We start from the raw sequence: 20614 nt of genomic DNA on the forward strand, positions 1-20614 counted from the left end.
GGCAATTATACCAATACACTTTCATTCTAATAGACAGCTGGTTATGTGGTCTACATATTACATAACCTGGCCAACTTAATTCTTTCGCAGCCGTAGTTGTTTGTGGCTACTCAACTGGTCATCACCCACAATAATACCATAACTAGCTGCTCCATACTTTCATGCCTACTACAGTAAAACAGCTTGTTTCTCGCAACTTTAAGCTAGCGTCGCATCAAAGCCACTCACCTTGAAGCTAGTCTCTGGCTTGTGGCAAACTGGGCACAAACAAGCCAAATAAAGGGATGCTCAACTGATGCCACGCCACTTATCCATCTACACACCAAGAAAAAAAAACAAAAAACAAAGAAGGTCATCTTCCTCGCTTACGTATTTTTCTGCCACCAAATTCAATTGAAGCTCAAAAATTTCTTCATACATACAGCACAGGTGATAAACACACAACGAATATTTAGCAACATACAGCTTAGAACAATTTTTGAAGTGCCAGCCTTTATGCCGAACGCATAAAATAGAATCAGTGAACTAGAAAAATTCCATGTTTCGGCAATGCTCTGCAAAAGCTTACAAGCCTTGCAAAGCATTCGTTTCTCCGGTGCTTCAACCACTGCTGTCATTTCTAAGCACATAGGTGACTGAAGGCTGAAAATAGAGGTAATCTTACACTGAAATCATGGAGACCCTCTTCACAGGAAACCTAGACTCACTTACAGGCCAGATTAAAAACAAGAGATTGAAATACCAAATGAATGTACAAACTACAGAATCAATTTACATGAAATTATTACCAACATTTTGCACTTTTCCCTGAAATGCAAGACACATGCGAAACACCTGCAAAATATTCTAGTATACTGCATGTAAGGGTGAATTAGTAAGGGACTGTTCTTTGGCAATGTAAGGAGAGGAAACAAGAACTACATTGACTATTTGGCCAGGCAAACATTTCACTGCTGAGGAATGAGGTCTAAATAACTAAATGTGATGAACACCTTTAGACACAATGTTCAAATGTTAAGAATGATCCAGATTTTATTAGTTGGTAAGGCGAAAAGGGAAGTTCAACAAAAACAACAGCACAAAACAAATGTGAGTGTTGATTAGCAGGCTTTAGGGTCACGATGCTTCACAGCGGACCACGAGAAACACTGTTGTGGCGTGCTCCAACTTTATTTTGACCACTTACGGTTTCTTAAAGGGCCCCTCACTAGATCTCGCAATTTTGAGCTATCATGTGCGCCAACTATTGTGTCTGCTTAGTATTACATCCCTACGCATTGCAGAAACGCCTTAAATTTCAAACCAAATGCTGATTGCCCTCCTTCTCGCAGCTGCAGTACTGCCAGCCAAAGCGTTGACCTTAATTGCGCAAGCGCTCTTACGTACATGGCAGTGCTATCATGTCACTCATAGCAACAAGTGACTTCGAGAATTACTCGAGGCAACATCAGTTATTTATTTAATTACAGTTTAGAGAATTAGAGTTTAGAGAAATAATAATACATACAAACCAAATATTTGTGTTTTTTGTTTAACTTCGTACCACAGCAATAGAAATGTACTTCAGTTTCGCCTGCTTGTACCTATGTCATGCAGTAATGTGCGCAGAGAATTAAACTATGTCATTTTCTACTCGGTTCCAGTGCCGTGATCATGCTCTCATCCTCTCACGTATGCGTCAGCGCTCATGATTGTGGCACTGACTTATACCGCTAATCAGATGTTCTTGTGCAGAGCGAACAAAATCGTCTGCTGCGTGAAATGAGACAAATGCAACAGCTTGTGCAAGACCGTCACCGGAAGTACGCCACTTGGCAAAACACATGCGAGAGAGAGAAAATAAGAAAGAAGGCGGGGTCCATGACATATTTGTCATGCAATCCTCCAGGTCCGGTATGGGAGAAAGCAGGGAAGGAATTTCACTTGTGGAGGCTAGATGGGGCAAGTGGAGAGAGTGTCTATGTCGGCTTTGACGCTTGCCTCCTGAAATCATGGGTTCGCAGCCCTTCACATATTTCTATCTTTGTTATTAACGAACTAATTAAAGATATCCTTATGGTAGAACACTCCTTGAGGACATGTAACAACTTCCAGTGTATCACAAAAGTATGCTATATGGCCTAGTAAGAGACCCTTTAAAGGGCCCCTCACCAGGCCCCATAGCAAATCTTGGTAATACCCTGGAAGTTATGTGTCCTCTAGGGAGTGTTCTGCCGCAAGAATTAAAAAAATCGGCTCATTAATAGGCAAGAAATATTTCAGTGCCGCGAACCCATGATTTCAAGAAGCGAGCTCCACTGCCAAGCAAGACACTCTCTCCACTCGCCTCGTCTAGCCTCCACAAGCGAAATTATTTCCCTTCGTTGTCTCATACCGGACCTCGAGGATTGCGTGATGCATATGTCACAGGCCCCGCCTTCATTTCTTTCCTCCTCGCTTTCTTTTTTTCCGGCGCTGGGTACGTCCACTGACGGCGTTGCGCGAACTGTTCTGTTCTGATTGTCTGGTTTCGTGCAGCACATGATTTTGCGCGCTGTGCACAAGAACACATGACTAGCCATATAATTCAGTGCTACACGAATACTGAGCCAGAACAAGCGGATCGCAGAGCATGGTCACACACTGGAACATGGTAGAAAATGGCATAGTTTCGGTACCTGCGCACATGACTGCATGACCGTGGGAACAAGCAGGCAAAGTGGAAGTACATCTCTCTTGCTTAGGTGCGAAGAAAAACAAAAAACATGCAGACATTACATGTGTGTGTTTTATTATTTCTCTAAACTTCAATTCGTCAATTCAAGCAATAGATCACACAAATAACAGATGTTGCTTTGATGCCGCTTTGAATGATTCTCGAAGCCACGCGTCACCACGAGCAACGTCACACTGCGGACACGAATACGTAGGCGCAGAGACACGAGTACGTCACCGTCCGGCTTGGAGCGCAGCCTCCGTGAGGGAAAGGTAAAATGGCATTCGGATTGAAATTTCAGACCTTTTTTGAGGCGCGTAGCGATGTAATTCTTTGCAAACATGATCGTTAGTGCGCATTGTATGCTCTGCGATTGTGAACTCAAAATGGCCAGACCTAGTGAGGGGCCCTTTAAAGGGCCCGTAACAATTTCCTACTTTTTTTTACACATTTCAAACAAAAGTGCGCATTGCGCAGAGAATGCTGTGACTATCACGTCAGGCAAATGCAGTAGTGCCATATGCCCCAGAAACATCACAATTAAAGAAATTATCCTGTGCTCCTCCACTGGCCTTCGCAGTGCCTGCTTTGCACGTTGTGATGTTAACAGGGTGCTCCAGGTGACACCACCAGGGGTAAAAACTGTCAACTTGTCGGCTGTTGAAAAATGAAAGTGCCGATATGACAAAAGCCGACCATGTGTTCTGAGAATGGAGGGGACTCGCCCATTGTGTGTTACTGAACTTTTTATGAAGCTTCCATTGAGTTAGCTTCATGCGGAGAGCAGTTAGGGGGAGAGAATGGAAGAGATTTGCTTCTGGCATGCGGACACAACCTGCAGCTTTCGCTGCACTGTGCAGAGTTGGAGAGCGTATGCGGAAAGGGGGAGAGAGTGCAAGTGGAGAGGGTTGCAAAGGAGAGCGAGAAACAGCAGTGGCCACATACTCATTCATCAAATGCCTGTAACATAGCTATTACTGAACCATTTCAAGATAATTATAGTGGCCATATGTTCATAGTAAACTAGTATACATCAGTCACATTGCAACTCATTTCTGAGCTCAGGGTGAAGAATTATTGTGATCATATGTTCATAGTAGACTAGTATAGATTGGCCACTATGTAACTAATTTTTGAGCTCAGGGTGGTTTAGAAGCCCTTTAACATGCATTTGTGAAAATGGGGTAAAGCTGTTGTAACAAGGTACAAGTTTCTATGGTGTTTCTACTCACACTCCAATAAAGTTGAAGCCACCATCCTCAATCTGATGCTTGAAGTGAAAGCAAAGGTGGTCCCCGCACAAGGTGACGAACCTAAGAGTGAAATATGTAAGCCACGATAAGATCACAATCATCATACTTATCGTATGTTCATGTTTTTTTTTTTAATTTTTTGAAACGCACCTCAAACACGATAAACAATTTTGCAGCACATATCAAATAAAAAGATCTCCTAAAATACTGCACAATGGCTCTCAGCTGAGCTAGTTGGCTCATACTTTCTGGAAAATCAGCACACAGTGAATTACACACAGGATGGAGGGAAGACAACGCAATGCTACACTAGCAACTGTGTCTTTATTTACATTTGCTGTGACCCTATCTTGTTGCCAAGATAGTCTCTTTCCTTCTTTGCCTAGTTAACCAAGACAGGATGTAATGGAGATGCGCAAAAGGGCACAAGACAATGTACATGGAATGCCACCAAGAAGTTATCTACAATATTAAGCTTTCATGCCGCAAACATTACACCGAACAGATGAGCAGATGCCATAATGATAGAGCATGGGAGAACACTGCAATGCTAAAAGGCATGCATGCAGGTCATATGCTATTTCAATGAAAACAGCGTGTCTGCAACCCGCAATTTAACCCTTTGAGGGTTATTAACATACATGCAAGGCACCGATTTTATGTTTGATGCTTCAAGTGTATCCAACACCACTCTTTCTTGAGAGGTGCTGCTATCTCTACGAAGTTGGTCAAAGTCATCTGAAGTTGTTTTTTCACTGGCCAGTGCGTACAATTTGATTTGTTTACCTCTGAGCACTTGATCCCGTGGTTGCATGCATGTCAAATGCGACTTAGAACGACAGAAAGCTGAGCTAGTTGGTAAGGATTCATTATGCAAAAAAGAAGAGGCGTGCAGATAGGACACAAGAGTAGAGAAGTGGACAACACTAACGCAGTGTTGTCCACTTCTCTACTCTTGTGTCCTGTCTGCACGCCTCTTCTTTTTTCGTATGCGACCTCCAAGGTGTGCATGGAGGAGATGCTAACACGTCTTAAAGGCGCCACTATTGCAATGCCTGTAGCCTGGCGCTGTCAATGTTCAGAGATACACATACCAATTGCTTTTTTTTCTTTTTTTGCCATCAGTTGGGGTACGTATATGTATATTCTCATACCCTAGGGTGCATGCAGTCGTGATTTTGGTATGGCCGCGCATGGTGCCTCTTCTCGCAGCGACTGCTCAAGCGTTTGTTCCAACTCACTTCTGGCACTTTCCTTCTGACGAAATGTGTTTCTGGGGCAACAAATTGACAGCCACAAATTTTGCCAGACATTTTGCAGCATAAGCTGTTATGGGCTCATTCCAATAGCTGCTTCAATTGACGATTTTGTCCACCACCATCGTCGCCGGTGTCCGTCGCAGCTATCGCCAGGAATTGGGAAAAAAGTAGTTTGGCAGCATGTTACACTCCTATAACATGTGAAGGCAAAAAACTGCTGCCTAGCGAGGTCAGACTCTAGCCAACGCTTCTCGACATTACGTTGCATCCTCTCAGCAGGGGATTGAAATGTATGCTGTTCTGTGTGTTGTATGGGTGATTTCAATGAATATATGCACTGTTCACTTTGTTGCGTGCTTGTAGCCTCAACCTTACGTGCGTATGAGCCATTGCATTTTTTGTTTGGTTGGGGTATGAGCCATCGAGAAAGTCACGAGTTTTTTTTTCTGTACCACTAGACTAATGCAGCGTTTCTGTACGTTGTGTGCATGATTCTAATGAATGTATGCACTGCATGCTTCACTTTGGTGAGCACTTGTAGCCTCTGCATTACGAGAGGAATGAGCCATTGCTGCTGATGATAGTACCATTGGACCGAACAACACATTTCTTTCAAGGTCATCATGGGTATGAGTCACTTAAGGCTTTTGCCTTAACATGCCCGGTTCCTGCCGGAATATACATGCATGCTAGCACATGAGGAGTCACATAGTGCGAGATCCGCGCTGCATAGCGTCAATATGTGCACACTTTGCATTGCAGTTGTGTTGTATTCCACGGAGTGTCACAACATGTAGCAGCTGCTTCACATTGTGCCACGTGTCAAGGGATGTTACATGTGCGCCGCGTAGTCTCAGCACCTGTGTTTACTCTTCGGTACACTTTATGGCGCCTACTCGCAAGGTACAAACCGCTGCTGAAGAAGCTAATTGTAGAGCTACCCGCACAGCTGAAACCCGGCAACGCTGGGTTCAGCAGACCACTGTGCAGGCAGCAGCACAAGCCACAGCACACCATTGACACTGGGCAGACAGTGCAGTCCATTCTCATGAAAATGATGCAGAGACTTTGCCGTGAAGACCCTCTAGCGCATGCTGCCAAAAATGAAGCTCCGATGAACCCGCTCCTCCAGTTTACGCTGCAACTGTGCTGCATGTGACGCATAGGCTGTTACTTTTCTTCTCTATCTCTTACTGTATAGCATATTTGTGTGTATACTGTTGTGCAAGAAAAGTGTTTTTGAGAGACTATTACTTGCAATAAATTTCTGCTGTGTTTACAAGTGTTCAGTCATTTCTTACTACTGAAAACTGCAATCAATGAATTTATAGCAGGGGCACGGTTCTTGTGAAAAATATTTCACCCTCAAAGGGTTAAAGGGAAACGTCTTATTTATAAGGACTGTGATAAAGTGGTACGAGAAATATTGGAAGCCTTCACCATCGAATAAATCAGCAGAAATTCTCCCGGCCTGGGTCAGCAGCTTCCTCAAGCGAGGTATTTTGGCTGCAATTTTTGACGTGCCCACTCCACATGTTGAGCTGGTGATGCCCGAGCAAACCGGGATGCACAATGTCATTTTCCTATTCTGTCGGTGACGGAAAACCAGAAGGATATCAAGCTGGTGGGCGACACCAGAATACAATGTCTACAATGCCTGCAGAGCAAAACATGACACTCGCTTCGCACCACCTGTATCAGGGAACCGGCGGTGCATTTGGGTTATAACATATATTAAAGGCGTGCAGTAGGCTTCCAAAGTCACTATGCCTCACGTGCTGTGAGAGAGATAAATGAGGATGCTTTTCACAATGGGGCTGGTGGCGATAGCTGTGAATGCAGCGTGCGACAACTTGGAAGGAGTTTTGCTGGTACTGGAATACGAAACTAAGTGTGCACCCGCATTCTCACTTGCCACGGACGAGCAAGTATGGCGAGGAAGCTGCTGTTCTCAATCATACATGCCTCATGCCTTTCCCTTTTCTATGCGATTTAGTGCCCATAAAATGCATCATATGATTGCAGCGTAGCAATATACTGAATGCTGATGTCTAAAGACTGTGCTTTCCAGAAGCGTATTAACCGGTAAAGAAGAAGCGTAAATGTGTTGAGTAATCTTTTGAGTTCTCAATCACGAACGTTGGCGCCGGGGTTGTACTGTATATAGTGGATGTTCAACATGGTTATATTCTTTCGTGGTCATGATGATTAGCTTTAACATTGGTGTGTACAATTGCAGGTCTCAAAATCAAAGGTGACAGTACCCAAAGTCAGGTAGTGCTGCAGCATGCGGTGAGGACAGTGTATCCTGGACGCCGCTCCTCAGCACTGGAATCGGGAACAGTGGCACCAGGCGCAATGGCAGCAGTGGGGTGACTGCAGTCACAGTCAGGTCACAAGAGGGCCCCTTGACACGGGCTGCCAAGTCGACAATGACAGCCAGGCTGAAGCCCAGCCCACACTCCAACGATGCATAGTCCCAGGCATCCTCAAAGGTCTGTGTGCACGGAGTGAGAGCTGTGATCACTGTGGCACACCATCTTTGATTGATTGATGTGGCTTGATGTCCCAAAGCATCACAGGTGAAATGAGAGACACCTCAGTGGAGAGCTCTGGGCTAATTTTGACCACCTGGGGTTCTTGCAACTTGCACTTGCCTTGTCTTGCCATTGCGGTGGGAGATAGCACCACAGTTCTGTTCCCATAAATTCTACATACAGGGTGTTTGTTCTTTCTTTAAGCTATACAAACTTGTAAAAAATTGCCTGTGGCAGACAGCATAATTCTAGTCATTGAGCAGGATTACTCAGGCACAGACTTGAGTTCCAGGAGAAATCGAAGAAGTCAATTAACAAAAATCACTAATAAGTTTTAATTGCTTAGTTTACATTGCACTCCTGACTGGGAGCTTACCATCGTTGTTGAAAAGGAAGGTGTACAATCATCGCACGGAATTTGTTTGTGGGCTGCCATTCTCAAAATTCCGAGAAATAACTTCATAAAGAGTGTAAGACAAAGTATGAGCAACTTCAGTGATAGAAGAACAACTTGCTGTACAGAATATGCGTGGTTTGGGATGATTTTCTTGGCCGCAAACGCCGGCGCCGACACCTAAGCTGACACCGGATTTTCTGTGACATGGGGCCCTTAACGCTATCCCATTACAATGGAGCTGGGTAGGCCATGTAATGTGTAGGGCAGAACAATTACAGAATGGATGCCAAGGGAAGGGAAGTGCAGTCGAGGAGGGCAGAAAATTAGGTGGGCTGATGAAATTAGGAAACTTGCAGATGCAAGTTGGAACCAGCTGGCGCAAGACAGGAGGTAATTGGAGATCGCTGGGAGAGGCCTTCGTCCTTGCATGGAAATAAATATAGGCTGATGATGATGAAGAAAAATAACTAGACAAATGCAATAAATCTAGACATTTCTTCCATTTAAGAATGCAGATTGTCTGGTACAGCTTTAGCAATGGGGCAGCCAATGGAACACGGAGGGGTTTCCACATGAAAATAGGGGCAGTGACGTCTTCTTTGGTGGGAGGAAAATGAATGGCACCAGCACTGTATTATGCTCGTTTTACACTGCAGGTGTGCACAAGGAGTAATCTGCAGTGACTACACACTGATGACACGAGCGCTGCACGTCAACATCAGTGCCAATCTCCTTGGTCAATAGAGTCACCCATAGCTTTAAAAAGGTGCTTTCAGCAGTAACTGCAGGTTCCACAATTGTCAGAGAGCCAAGTTTTATATATCGTTTGCCAAGAACGACAGCAGAAAATGATCCTAACAAGCCGATACCCGAAAAAAAAGCATTGCTAAAGAAACTGAACATGCTCTACAACATGCCGAAATGCCCGTCAGAGAGCCACCATGTTGAGTTATACTTTGGCATAGTGGTACTGTCTCCACCTCCCATGCAGGAAGTGTGGGTTTCGTTCCCGCTGGACATACCTTTTTTCTCTCCGTAACTTTCTTGTTTGTTTGTTTTTAACGTCCTAGAGTAGCAAAAACGTTATGAATAGTCCATTTCACCACATTCACATGTTAGCGGCAGCATTTCTTTTTCTACCGATGGCTACAAAGAAGTCTTATGAGCCTGATGTAGAGACAATCATAAATGCATGTATTAGATATTTTGATGTTATAAGGTTATTATCAAACTGAAAGAATACCGAAAACAACTGCTTTGTAATCTGTACATCACATATATGCTTGCAGCAATGCGAATGTCCGCGGTGGCATCCGTCTCTTTTCGATTCATGTAGCTTTAAAAAAGAAAAGAAGAAAAAGCCAGCAAACATTGTGGGTAGTATTGTTAAGAACGGCCAGCAGCAGTGCAAGTTTGCCAGCCATTTACGCCAGCGGTGGTAACCTCATCTTGGAACGCCGCCGCCAACCTCTAGCCTCGTCGCCATTGCGAGTGAAGGAGTTCGACGAAGCAGGCTTTGTGTGCAACACGACAACGCCGCCCTGTTCTGCTATGAGTGGGGGAGTTGCCGCGGGAACGCCGACAGGGGCTCCTCCCCGCGTTCCGACCAAGACGCCAGACAATGTGCTACCCGGAACGGCTCAGAGTTCTACGAAGCCCCTCTGACGTCGGCTCCGGACCATTGCATCTGTGGGTGTGTGCGGCACGTGTATGTAAGCCCTCCTCCTCCTCCAAGTCGACAGCCCTCATCCTCCTCCAAAAGGGCTGGTCTATGGTGACGTCAAACGATGACGTCGAACGATGACTGGACGAACGTTTCCGTGCGCTTGGAATCAAGGGGAGACCAAGTGCTTATAAGCAGCGATTACGGCTGCTAGTGTGTACTCGTTGTCGTGCTAGAAATGTACTTGTGAGCTGTGGGCTCGTTGTCGTGCTCGAAATGTGCTCGTGAGCTGTGTGTTCGTAAGCTGTTTGCTGTATGTTAGTCTCGCGGGCTCCATCTGGGAGTCACGCTAGACTGTCGATGTATGTCTTGTCTAAGATGTAAATAATGTAAATAAATCCTGTTCACCCAGTTCCCCTCTATGGCCGTCAACTCCTTCAAATGGTGGCAGCGGCGAGATCGTCCGACGACTCCTACATCTGGTTGACAGCGGTGGGATCGCTCGACAACTCTGACAGTATGACCGTGTCTGCATCCGCCACGCGCAGTTCGCCCTTAAATCTTGCTTCATGTAGCCCAGGCTTAACAATAAAGGTTGCATAGGAAAGAGACGTGGGATGCACTCAGTTCAAATAAACTGAAAGAAGACAACCCTTGCATCACCGCTTGAAGGAGGGGAGACGTAGCAATGGCTGCACGATCAAAAAGTTTAGCGGTAACACAGCAGCTTGAGAGGAGGGTAATGTTTAACCACTCACACCTGTGTTATTATTGCACACTGGCACGAAATTCTTGTGAGAAAGCATTCCTTGAGAGATAACCTCCGTGTCTAGGCATACGACAAAAACTGTTTCAGGTACCCTTTCATAAAAGGCAATTACTGAATTACTATCGTTACTTCTTTGATCACATATATTTCAATTACATGTGCAGGTTACCTCTGCAATTCAGTTAAAGGACTACAGTTATGCTATGTGCCACAGGTGATCTTTTAAAAAGTCTGTATAGTCTTTAAAAACATATTTCTATATATTTTGCCTGGTATCACCATAGACCATGCATACTTCCTATTTACCTATTTATTCTGGACCAAGCAGGCAAATAATGGCCCACAAGCAAGGCACTAGACTGTGTTTGACCTGAAACGCCATCCTCTGCAAAAAAATCTGAGCATGAATGCGCCAGCAACCTTATGCACAGCTGACACTCCTTACTGTATAACATTAGGAGTGCCATGCACCTTCTCAAGCTGAGTGTTAGCAAGTGCATGAGGAATGGCAATGCATGCTTAAGGCTGCCTTCTTAATGTAATCATGGGGGGAAATCCCTGCCCTCTCAATCGCTCACAAATTTCAATAAGGACTAAACATCATCATCACTATACAGTGCCCAAGAAACACTCCAGACATGAACGCAGAATTTGCTTGAGTTTTTCAACAGTTTTCACTACTCATTAAGACATTACATGATGGACAAATGAAAACGAAAAAGCAGCAACAGACTATGCTTATCTAAATTATTTTGAAGTTCTTCAATGTTTGTTGGTGCACCACTGACACTTTAGGAATTACTTGTAATTGAGGCACTATTTGTGTTAGCAACTCCAAACATCTCAATCGGTCACTTCAATCTAGCAAACACAAAGTTTCTCCTCACCGTCAACTTAGACAACCATTCTTCCTTGCTTGTACTAGTGGTGCCACTTCCAGGGGTAACCTTGTCAAACTGAAAATGTGTTTAAATGCATTTGCATGTAGTAGCAGACAAAAACCTAAAGACCAATAATATGAAGGATTTTGACAATTCCTGCACACCGAATAGCAAGAAAAGTGCTAAACAACCAGGGTGAGGTCATTAGATAGATTATTTATGAACCCTAATGTGCTGTTCTCTTTGGCTGTTAATATGGAAGCATTAAGACCGGTAGCATAGCCAGGAATTCATTAAAGGCCTACTAAAACAAAATTTCGTTTTGGGTAAGTTAGCTATAAATGAGTCATTTATACTTCTTAAACAATCTAGGCACAGCAGCAGGGCTGGTAATTGTCTAATTTTCTGATAAGCTATCTTTAAATATCACTTAATCAGATAACATGTGTGCCTTGTGGCAGTGCCACAGCCAAATATCTTTCACCTGGGGGGAAGCTCCATCCGGATACACCCCTGCCTCGTGGCTAGAAGATATGATGTAAATCCCAGAATGTCATCTTTGGTATTTTTCATTGTTCTGCAGGCAGCCACGGGCACTGTGTAATCTCAGAGTTGGTGCTAAGAAATCACGCCGGTTCTGAATGTTCTAGATTGTGTGTCACTTCTGGTGGCTGATATTGGATCCATTTATCTTCTTTTCCGTTTCAGTATCAAAACTGCCAACTTTTGTACCTTATCGTGATGCATCCACTCATAATTGAAACATAGTATTTTGCATGGAGGCTGCTCTATAACTACGCTATCTGAAACTAGGCTATATCAATGGCATAAAATTGTTTTGCAGTTGGCCTTTAAGGGAGGCACTATCAGCATGCTCCACAGCCGTTTCTATTTTGTAGCAGGATGTTATAAGAATTAAAGGATTGCAGAAAGTGCAAAACAGGAAACAAAACACTCCTCATAGCTATGTGCCCGCATGTAACTAAGTTTTCACAGAAAAGAAAGTTGCAAACATCAATGAAGAATTCCACAAGTGTGTTAATTTAGTGCACATGAGCTTAAAAGTAAAAAAATATACAGTTGACACCCTTCTAATATGAACTTACAGAACCTTGAAAATGTTATCCTCAAAACCCTCAAATACCTTCAAAACCAAGTGAAATTCCTTTACGTGTTCTTTTTTACACGAGTTCTTTACATGAGATAATAAACAAAACTAGAATCAAATACAAGTATGTATTATAAAGTATGGAATAACTACATTTAAAAAAAAGAAATATTAATGCAAGGAAATGGATTACAATTTACCTGATCACACTTTTTAAGCGTAGAAGTATGTTGGAAAGGTAAGAATTATAGTTCACCTTCTCAATGAATTTGGCTCAACAGAGTTTGTTCTGAAAGCTGTCTACCGCTGTCACTTGAACAGCACAATTTTTTCAAACGACAGCAATATGGATTAAACAACTGCACCTTGCAGGGCACCTGGATGACATTATGGCGCAATGGGGATGGTGCGCAACCTGGCACCTGGTCCAGTATGATGACAACGCCATCACTTTCTGAAAGCAAATTGTAGTAAATATTTTCAAACATGGATATTTCTCACAGCATATACTATAAGTAAGAATGCTCAAGCTACATTTTATTGTGTGAGGGCACAGTAAATAATGAACAATGTAAAACAATTTGATATTATAGCAGCAGGTAGCAGTTAATAAGCCTGAAAAATAACAATTCACAAATATTTTATGGCACACAGAGACGGTGAAGAAGCCTTTCTGAGTGACTCCAGTCCGAGATGTACTGCTCGTTAGCTACTGAGGTGTTGATGGCACGTGACATGACAGCAACATGACACAGTATACAGCCTTGTTACAAAGCATCCCTATACTTGCCTGCCTGCCATTGTGCACTTGCGCTATGCACTTTGCCAATGTGTAACCAATGAGTGTGATGCACTGCCCAGGCAGTTCTGTGGACATGTCCGTCAACAGCACCTTCCAAGCTGCACTTACCAGTTTTGGGCAGTACTACAAAACACGAAGCCTTGCTAATGAGGGCAAAGAGCCACAATATATCTGCTGATCTGAGCTGTGCTGCAGTGGACCTTTTGGAGAATGCCTTGCATGGGAGGCTTTGTAGCATGCCTTCCATCTAAAGAGAACCAAAGTGCTATACCATATGCATACATTGCGCACAAGAAGTCATAGATGCAGTTTTGTGGCACTGCCACTTTCAAGTATGTGCCACTCAAGTTACATGATGTCAAGCTGCAACGACAGACTGTTACAATGCGTGTGTATTCATTTAATGCACATCAACTAAGAACCGTGGTGCCTGAAGAATGATTTAATCAACTAATCAAACAATAAAGAAGGTGCTATAGTGTCACCACTGTGACTGAGTGCGACTGGTTCTGGTGCTTGCCGACGCTGGCAGTCATTGGACTGGTGGACACAAACATGCTTATGCGGCAAATTGCACATTTACTGGCAATGGTCATCGGTGAATTGATTGTGTCTCCCTAACTTTTGCATTCAGGCCAAGCAATGTTGCTCGTAGAGAGAGAACAATGTAGCTCCAAATGTTTTGTTTGTTTGCCATTAATTTGTTTCACAAAAACATGTAATGTGACAGAAGAACTTTAACACCACTTTTTATCTACATTCCCCTAACTTTATGCTGTAACTGACTGTCTATACCATGTGCAGTCAATTCTATTTCTTTTGTCCTCTCAGAAATGTGTTTTGTAGCAGTTCCTGCCACTCTATAAGCTTTCCTTTATATATCTGTGCCACGTCACCATAAAAGATTCCCTAAGGTCCTGTAAATTCCTGTGTGTGGCAGTTTTAAAATAAAAATAAATACCAATGCCTGCGGTTTTATAGACTTGGCACCATTTTTGCTCCAGCTTTTGACATGGTTAAGCAAAGCACAGGGAGCACTCTCGATGAGATGAGATGAAGCTTACTGTAAGATGCCTTTTCCAGCAATAAGCATCAAAATAAAGTAAGAAGTCTAAAAAAAATTAAATTATGGGGTTTTACGTGCCAAAACCACTTTCTGATTATGAGGCACGCCGTAGTGGAGGACTCCGGAAATTTCGACCACCTGGAGCTCTTTAACGTGCACCTAAATCTAAGTACACGGGTGTTTTCGCATTTCGCCCCCATCTAAATGCGGCCGCCGTGGCCGGGATTCGATCCCGCGACCTCGTGCTCTGCAGCCCAACACCATAGCCACTGAGCAACCATGGTGGGTCGCAACAATTTGAATCGCACAGCCAAAACCCACATATGCAATAAACATTTTTATACCAAATCTGACGCTGAACTAACTAAGAAGTCTAACCTGACCCTACAAACAGAGCAAGGTAGATCGGCTGTACAGCCGTATGAAAGCATAACTCAATGTGGAGAGCTGCGACGTGTACCGCCCGTGTCATTTCGTTGCTCACCACTAGGTCACAGCAAGCTGCGTTCCAAACTCTAGAGTGCCAGGCCCATAGTGTGGTGACATGTACAGTCAGCCCTAAAAGTTTACGAACCGCGGGGTCTGAGAAAAGGCTGAATATCTCCGCAGCCTAAAAACACAAGTTAGTATTCAAATTTCCAGCCAAAAAAATAAATTAAATTATTAGTTATCACATGCCAAAACCACAATCTGTATATGAGGCATGCCGCAGTGGGGTACCCTGGAAATTTGGACCTCCTGGGGTTCTTTAATGTGCATCTAAATCTAAGTACACGGGTGTTTCCGCATTTTGCCCCCATCGAAATGTGGCCATCATGGCCAGGATCTGATCCCGAAACCTTGTGCTTGGCAGCCCTACACCACAGCCACTAAGCAACAACAGCGGGTAACTTCTAGGCAATACTAGTATAGCATGTAAACAGCATAGTGCTGTGCAGTTGTACTGGCTCTGGTCACAAACTGCTAAGAAGTTCAATGTTTTCTCAGATTCCACAGTCTGAAAATTTTGTGGTTGACTGTACAGGTCAATGTGGAAAGACAGTGTTGATAGAAAGGCTGAAAGAGCTAGTACCTAAAATTTTTGGCATTTTGTACCACGACAAAAATTCTCACACTCATCTTGCGTCATAAACAAAAAGTGTTTAGTTAACGTATTTTTAGGTTATATGAGAAGCAATTGTGTGCAATAACAATTAGAAGTGTGAAAGCAGTGCTACCCTGAAATTTCCTAAACTTACAGACACCCTGAAGGTTAATATGAAGCACATAAGTTGGCTAAATGTGTAAAATGAAGATCTTGAGCAATTGGCTAAACAGAAAATGACAAAATCAAACTCCAGAAACCAATAAAGGCCCCTATTAACTTGAAACCAGGTGGTGTCAAACTGGATGCCTTGGCGCATAAATACAAAGAAGTTAAATCATGATAACAAAATGCTGCAAATTAACATGCCTAGAACTCAAAGAATTACAAAATGAGAATGAAACAGCCTGTCAATGTTATTTATTGTCTTTTGGTTATTAGTTCATTACTTTTTATACTATAGACCTAGTAATGATCCTCCACCCTGCCAAGAAATACAAGCCAAACACCTAAGGAGTGCATACATACCAGTGGAAGATTGCACGGTACCAGCCAACGATGAAAGAACAGACTGTTCTGTGCGCTTCTCTAACGCCGTCCGAAAAGCAGCATTCAACACCTGGTCTCTAATCTTGACAGCGGGTGGCCTGAGAATAAAGCAAGTGTAATGCCAATTGTTAAAATTGCGTGAAATACTGCAAACAACGTGGTTAGCACAAATACAGTACACTATCACAACAGACCCAAGCGTAAACATTTATTCAAAGGTTCGGAAGTTAATTTTTAATTTACCATTTCGAATAGAATTTTTACCTATTTCATAAGCACTCCCAAGTGTCATGCATTTTTAGTGGCTATAACACAGCAGTATTCAGACTGAAGTGTTGAATTCACTTGCAATACTATTTACAAATCTGCTAACACGCCCCTTTTCTTAGCAGTCAAGCTGCATCTCGGTCGCTACACAACCACAACTGTGTTCTTCTGTGCATGGTCATTGCGACTAACATAATTCATTAGTACTTAAGAGTACCTTGAAATAAAGAAATCAAATGCTATAAGTGCTTGCAACAAATACCAACGAAGAAAGATCTAAGCAAAGATCTAAGTTGGGTGCAATAAACAGAATGCCGAACCTCTGCAAGGAGGCCGCTCTCACCTGTAGGCATCAAGACCGAGCACGACAGGCGCCCCGGATACCAGCTGGTTCCACAGGAACGACGAGCAGTCGCTAAAATGTTGAAAGACACAAACTCAGAACGGCAGCGGTCTAGACGAACCGGCGCGTTGGGACGCGACGCAATGTTTAGTAAAATATATGGTTACGAAAGCGGATATCAGAAGTCAGCGCAGTAAACATGCGAACAATCAATTAGCTGAGTAGAATAGCCGCAGGTCAGGTGAGTTTGGGATGCAAATAGGTCCCATTTACACCAGCATTCAATTCATGCGATCAACATCTAGTCCAGTGATCTAGTCTTTCGATTACTCTCGCTCCAAAGCATTAGCAATAGCAGCTCACCCATTTGCGTTGCTACGCTTGTTGGTGGAATGTTCCATCAAATGAACGCATTAGGTGTCAATAGGGTCTGATACCTGAAACGCAGTTATATTTGTACGCGCTTACATCAAAAATAAGGCACTAGAAAATTGCGCCATTTTGTTCTTCCTAGACAAATGATACGTATGCCCACCATGTCGACATGGTACATGATAGAAGATAGAGAACTGATAGCTGATTCAAGCTGATCCCACTGATCCGTACCGTGCCCTTTCTCCTGTTGATTCTCGCGTTGTCGAGAAAAGTGCTGCCATCCGAAACAGTTTGATTTTGCAACAAAATGCTAGCGCACGCGGCGTACTTTAATTCACTGCTTTTATGCCTTGAAACCACGACAACGACATACTCATGCTAGGTAATTGAGTCAAAATTATTAAAACTATATTTAAGACCTCGCCTGAACGTCTGGGCCTGTGGCGCAACGGATAACGCGTCTGACTACGGATCAGAAGATTCCAGGTTCGAATCCTGGCAGGCTCGTTGCTTTTTTTTTGTTTTTTTTTTTAACAGTGAGTTTGATATTTTTATTTAGTCTGCGTGCGAATGTGATTGACCAGCGAAGCCGTTAAGCACACGACACGGAGTTCACACATAATTTTGAACAAAGGTGCGAACTCATTTACTGTCTCGATCGGTGGTTAATATTTCATTCGCACCTGCAATCACATTCTTGCATAACGTCAAATCGATGCACGTACGTCGCTGGGTGGTCGGTTGGGCCGGATCGGTGTGGCCGAGAAGCGGCAGAGCTGGCGCCCCTGTTTATGTGTGTCTCAAAACACGATTAAGGCCCGTTTTTTGCCCGACGAAGAAGAGAGCCAACGACAGACCTGTTTTGCGAAGCAGGGTGCACCGATGTGTAGTTTAGGTAGCGGCCAGTGTGAGTGTGCTTCCTAAACAACTTGAATAACAGGTCTGGCCCTTTTCGCTGCACAAGGGTGTCCAAGAACGGCAGTTGGCCTTCAGATTCCACTTCAACAGTGAACTTGATTGCTGCTTGTATATTGTTTAGGTGAACCGTGAAAGGGTCAAGGTGTCAAGATAAAAAAAAAACAAACAAAAAAAAAAACGTGTGCACAACAGCGGAAGACAGCATGGCGGACAATGCACTTGTGCGGAGGGAATTAATGGCTTGTGGATACCCTGAGTACTTCATTGACTCAGTAGGGCACTGCAGCTGGCTCGCACAGTACCCACCCAGCCTGGACCCCCCAAAAGACGGGCTTCGATTCCGTACGTCCCCGGCATAAGCGAGACTCTTGCACGCGTCCTGTGGTCATATGACGTGCAGGCTGCGCACGTGACCTCTCGGAAACCTAGACACGAGCTCGTGCATGTGAAAGACCCTTTGGAAAAGGACAAGTTCCCAGGCGTGGTGTATGTCATTCCGTGTGCGGACTGTCGGTATGTCTACGTCGGTGAAACCGGCAACTTCAAGACAAGATTTAAGCAGCCCATGAATGACGTCTAGAAACGACACGCTGCATCGAATGCCTTGGCCGAACACTGCGCGACCACATCCCAGAAGATTAACTGGGAGAAATCTCGCGTGATTGCCAAGGAACCAAATCATTCTTCACGTCTTTATCTTGAGTACCTAATCATCCAAACCACGGCGCACACTCTTAATCGCAGCGGAGGCAATCTGCCGCCCGTGTATGCCAGGTGCCTTAGTCATGTTTTGAGACACACATAAAAAGGGGCGCCAGCTCTGCCGCTTCTTTCATTGTGAACAAGGCTCCCGTGGGGGAGCCGAAACGTAAATAACTATTTTATACCATTTAGGTCGGTGTTCAGACCTCTTCCTTTTAAGTATGAAAGTGGCAGACATGAGTGCCGGTAAATACGCTGCACTTTGCTTAGTGCGTGTGGTATCTAAACTCATGTCTTCTCTATTCTCTGTCTCACTCTCCTTGCTCCTCCATCCTTCTCCTTCTCTCTCTCTCTCTCTCTTGAGCAGGCACCAATTCGTTTGCTATCTGTCACCTCCTAATGCGACCACGTCCACAACGCGCGCCAAGCATACTGCCATTCGGGCCTGGAGCAATTGGAACAGCTTACATGACAGAAAGCAGAGGTTGTGGACGCGCGCGTGCGTCCAGTCGCAATCTGATCAGATGAGGGTGAAAAATTATCCGCAATTTCTTTAGAACGATTTTTTATGATTGCGTGAATTGTTCATATCTCCTGCGGCCATGCCTGTGGTGACCCGCTGCAGTGCTATCACTACACCATGGCCTATCAAGCCGTAAAACGTTCAGAAGTCTGCGGACCGTTTAACGCCCGCAGTGATCAAATAATCCTTGTAGCGGTTAAGTCGTTTCTTTCCTTATGCTGTTTCAATTTATTCAAATCATCCGATGGACCGACGCGTTCAAGCAAGAAAGATAGAGACTTGGTAAACAGCAGTCGAACAAAGCATCCGGAGCCAACGTTTCGGCACAGGTCGCTTTGTCGAAAGCGCTGGCAACAGATGCATCTGTTATACCACGTGTTGGTCACTTCCAGAACGTACAAATAATTTTATTCTATTCTAGCAGCCTGGAATAAGGTGCAGCGGGTTGAGCATAAAATTGCCATATTATTCATTTCGTTTTGCGCTATTTAAACAAAGCCAAGATCCAGCAATTATGCGCTGCATTTATATTGGGCCCTTATATTGGGCGCTTTTATGAACAGGGTCCGCTTTTTTTAGATCCTTAAATTTTTAAACAAAGCACGCGAAACGCGGGAAGAGCACAGGGGAGTGCATCGACGCTCTCATGGCAATCAGCACAAAGACGCGTTGCTAAACGTATACACAACATAAAAATGAAGCAATCACGGTGATTGGATTCCGTTTCCTTAGGAGGCGAGTCAAGTCTGAACATTGTCGATACGTACCACAACTTATTACTGTATATCTAGCCGTGGACTCTATTAAGGTGTCACTCAGGTGACAACAGTCAGAGATGTCTCCGGGTGCGACGCAGTGTGCCACACCAGTCGACCGACTCGAATGCGCACCTTCCGTTCATATCCCAGTTTGATGATGGGTGTCGAGTTCGTCGCCGTGCGCTCACTGGGAACAAAATCTTCTGAACATACACTCGACGGAGCGGATGACATCAAGTCTTTTTTGTTTATGCTGGCAATCCAAAGGGGACGCTTGTCCGCAACTGGAGCGGCGGAGTCCACAGAGTAGCAGCGACTGAGGATGCACTTCACATTCCCTTCAGAAAGTTATTTTTGAAGCCGAACACAGCACAGTGGTAGCCTGCTGATCGTGAGTGATCTGATCTAACGGAACACGTTAGAATCGCAGCACTTCGCAATGTCACCGCTACCGTTCCAAGCTGCCGCTGGGAGAAACGGCAATCCGCAGAAACCAGAGCGAGAAGAGCGGCGCAGCGCGCTGATTCGAGGCTACGTTCTTCCTCGCCGAAAAACGGTTTATAGACCCTTGCCGCGACTACAGTGTACTAGTACACTGTAGTACACTGTAGCCGCGACGCTCCCGTTGGCGCCGCCATATTTGATCACGTGGTGACGCATCCATT

General features: G+C 44.3%; 1 protein-coding gene and 1 non-coding gene across 3 annotated transcripts in view; one reads left to right on the forward strand and one right to left on the reverse strand.

Annotated features, from left to right (window-relative positions):
* LOC126539558 (uncharacterized) overlaps positions 1-18701 on the reverse strand; it is a 31079-nt gene extending 12378 nt beyond the window's left edge. Inside the window, exons 1-8 of one of the 2 annotated variants that reach the window (XM_050186441.3) lie at positions 17037-18701; positions 16674-16745; positions 16043-16161; positions 12928-13016; positions 11461-11529; positions 7472-7704; positions 3928-4008; positions 229-315 (exon numbers count right to left, since the gene is read on the reverse strand). In XM_050186441.3, the coding sequence (XP_050042398.1) occupies positions 229-315; positions 3928-4008; positions 7472-7704; positions 11461-11529; positions 12928-13016; positions 16043-16161; positions 16674-16745; positions 17037-17074 (788 nt within the window). In that variant the 5' untranslated portion in view covers positions 17075-18701. The remainder of the gene's footprint in view (positions 1-228; positions 316-3927; positions 4009-7471; positions 7705-11460; positions 11530-12927; positions 13017-16042; positions 16162-16673; positions 16746-17036) is intronic. The other variant, XM_050186440.3, reaches the window with a different exon arrangement.
* Positions 17483-17555, forward strand: TRNAR-ACG (transfer RNA arginine (anticodon ACG)). The gene has a single exon. It is a non-coding gene; the product is annotated as a tRNA-Arg (tRNA).
* Positions 18702-20614: the final 1913 nt, after the last annotated feature.

The sequence above is a fragment of the Dermacentor andersoni genome, chromosome 11 (genome assembly GCF_023375885.2).
Source record: "Dermacentor andersoni chromosome 11, qqDerAnde1_hic_scaffold, whole genome shotgun sequence".
In the NCBI taxonomy this organism is placed as follows: domain Eukaryota; kingdom Metazoa; phylum Arthropoda; class Arachnida; order Ixodida; family Ixodidae; genus Dermacentor; species Dermacentor andersoni.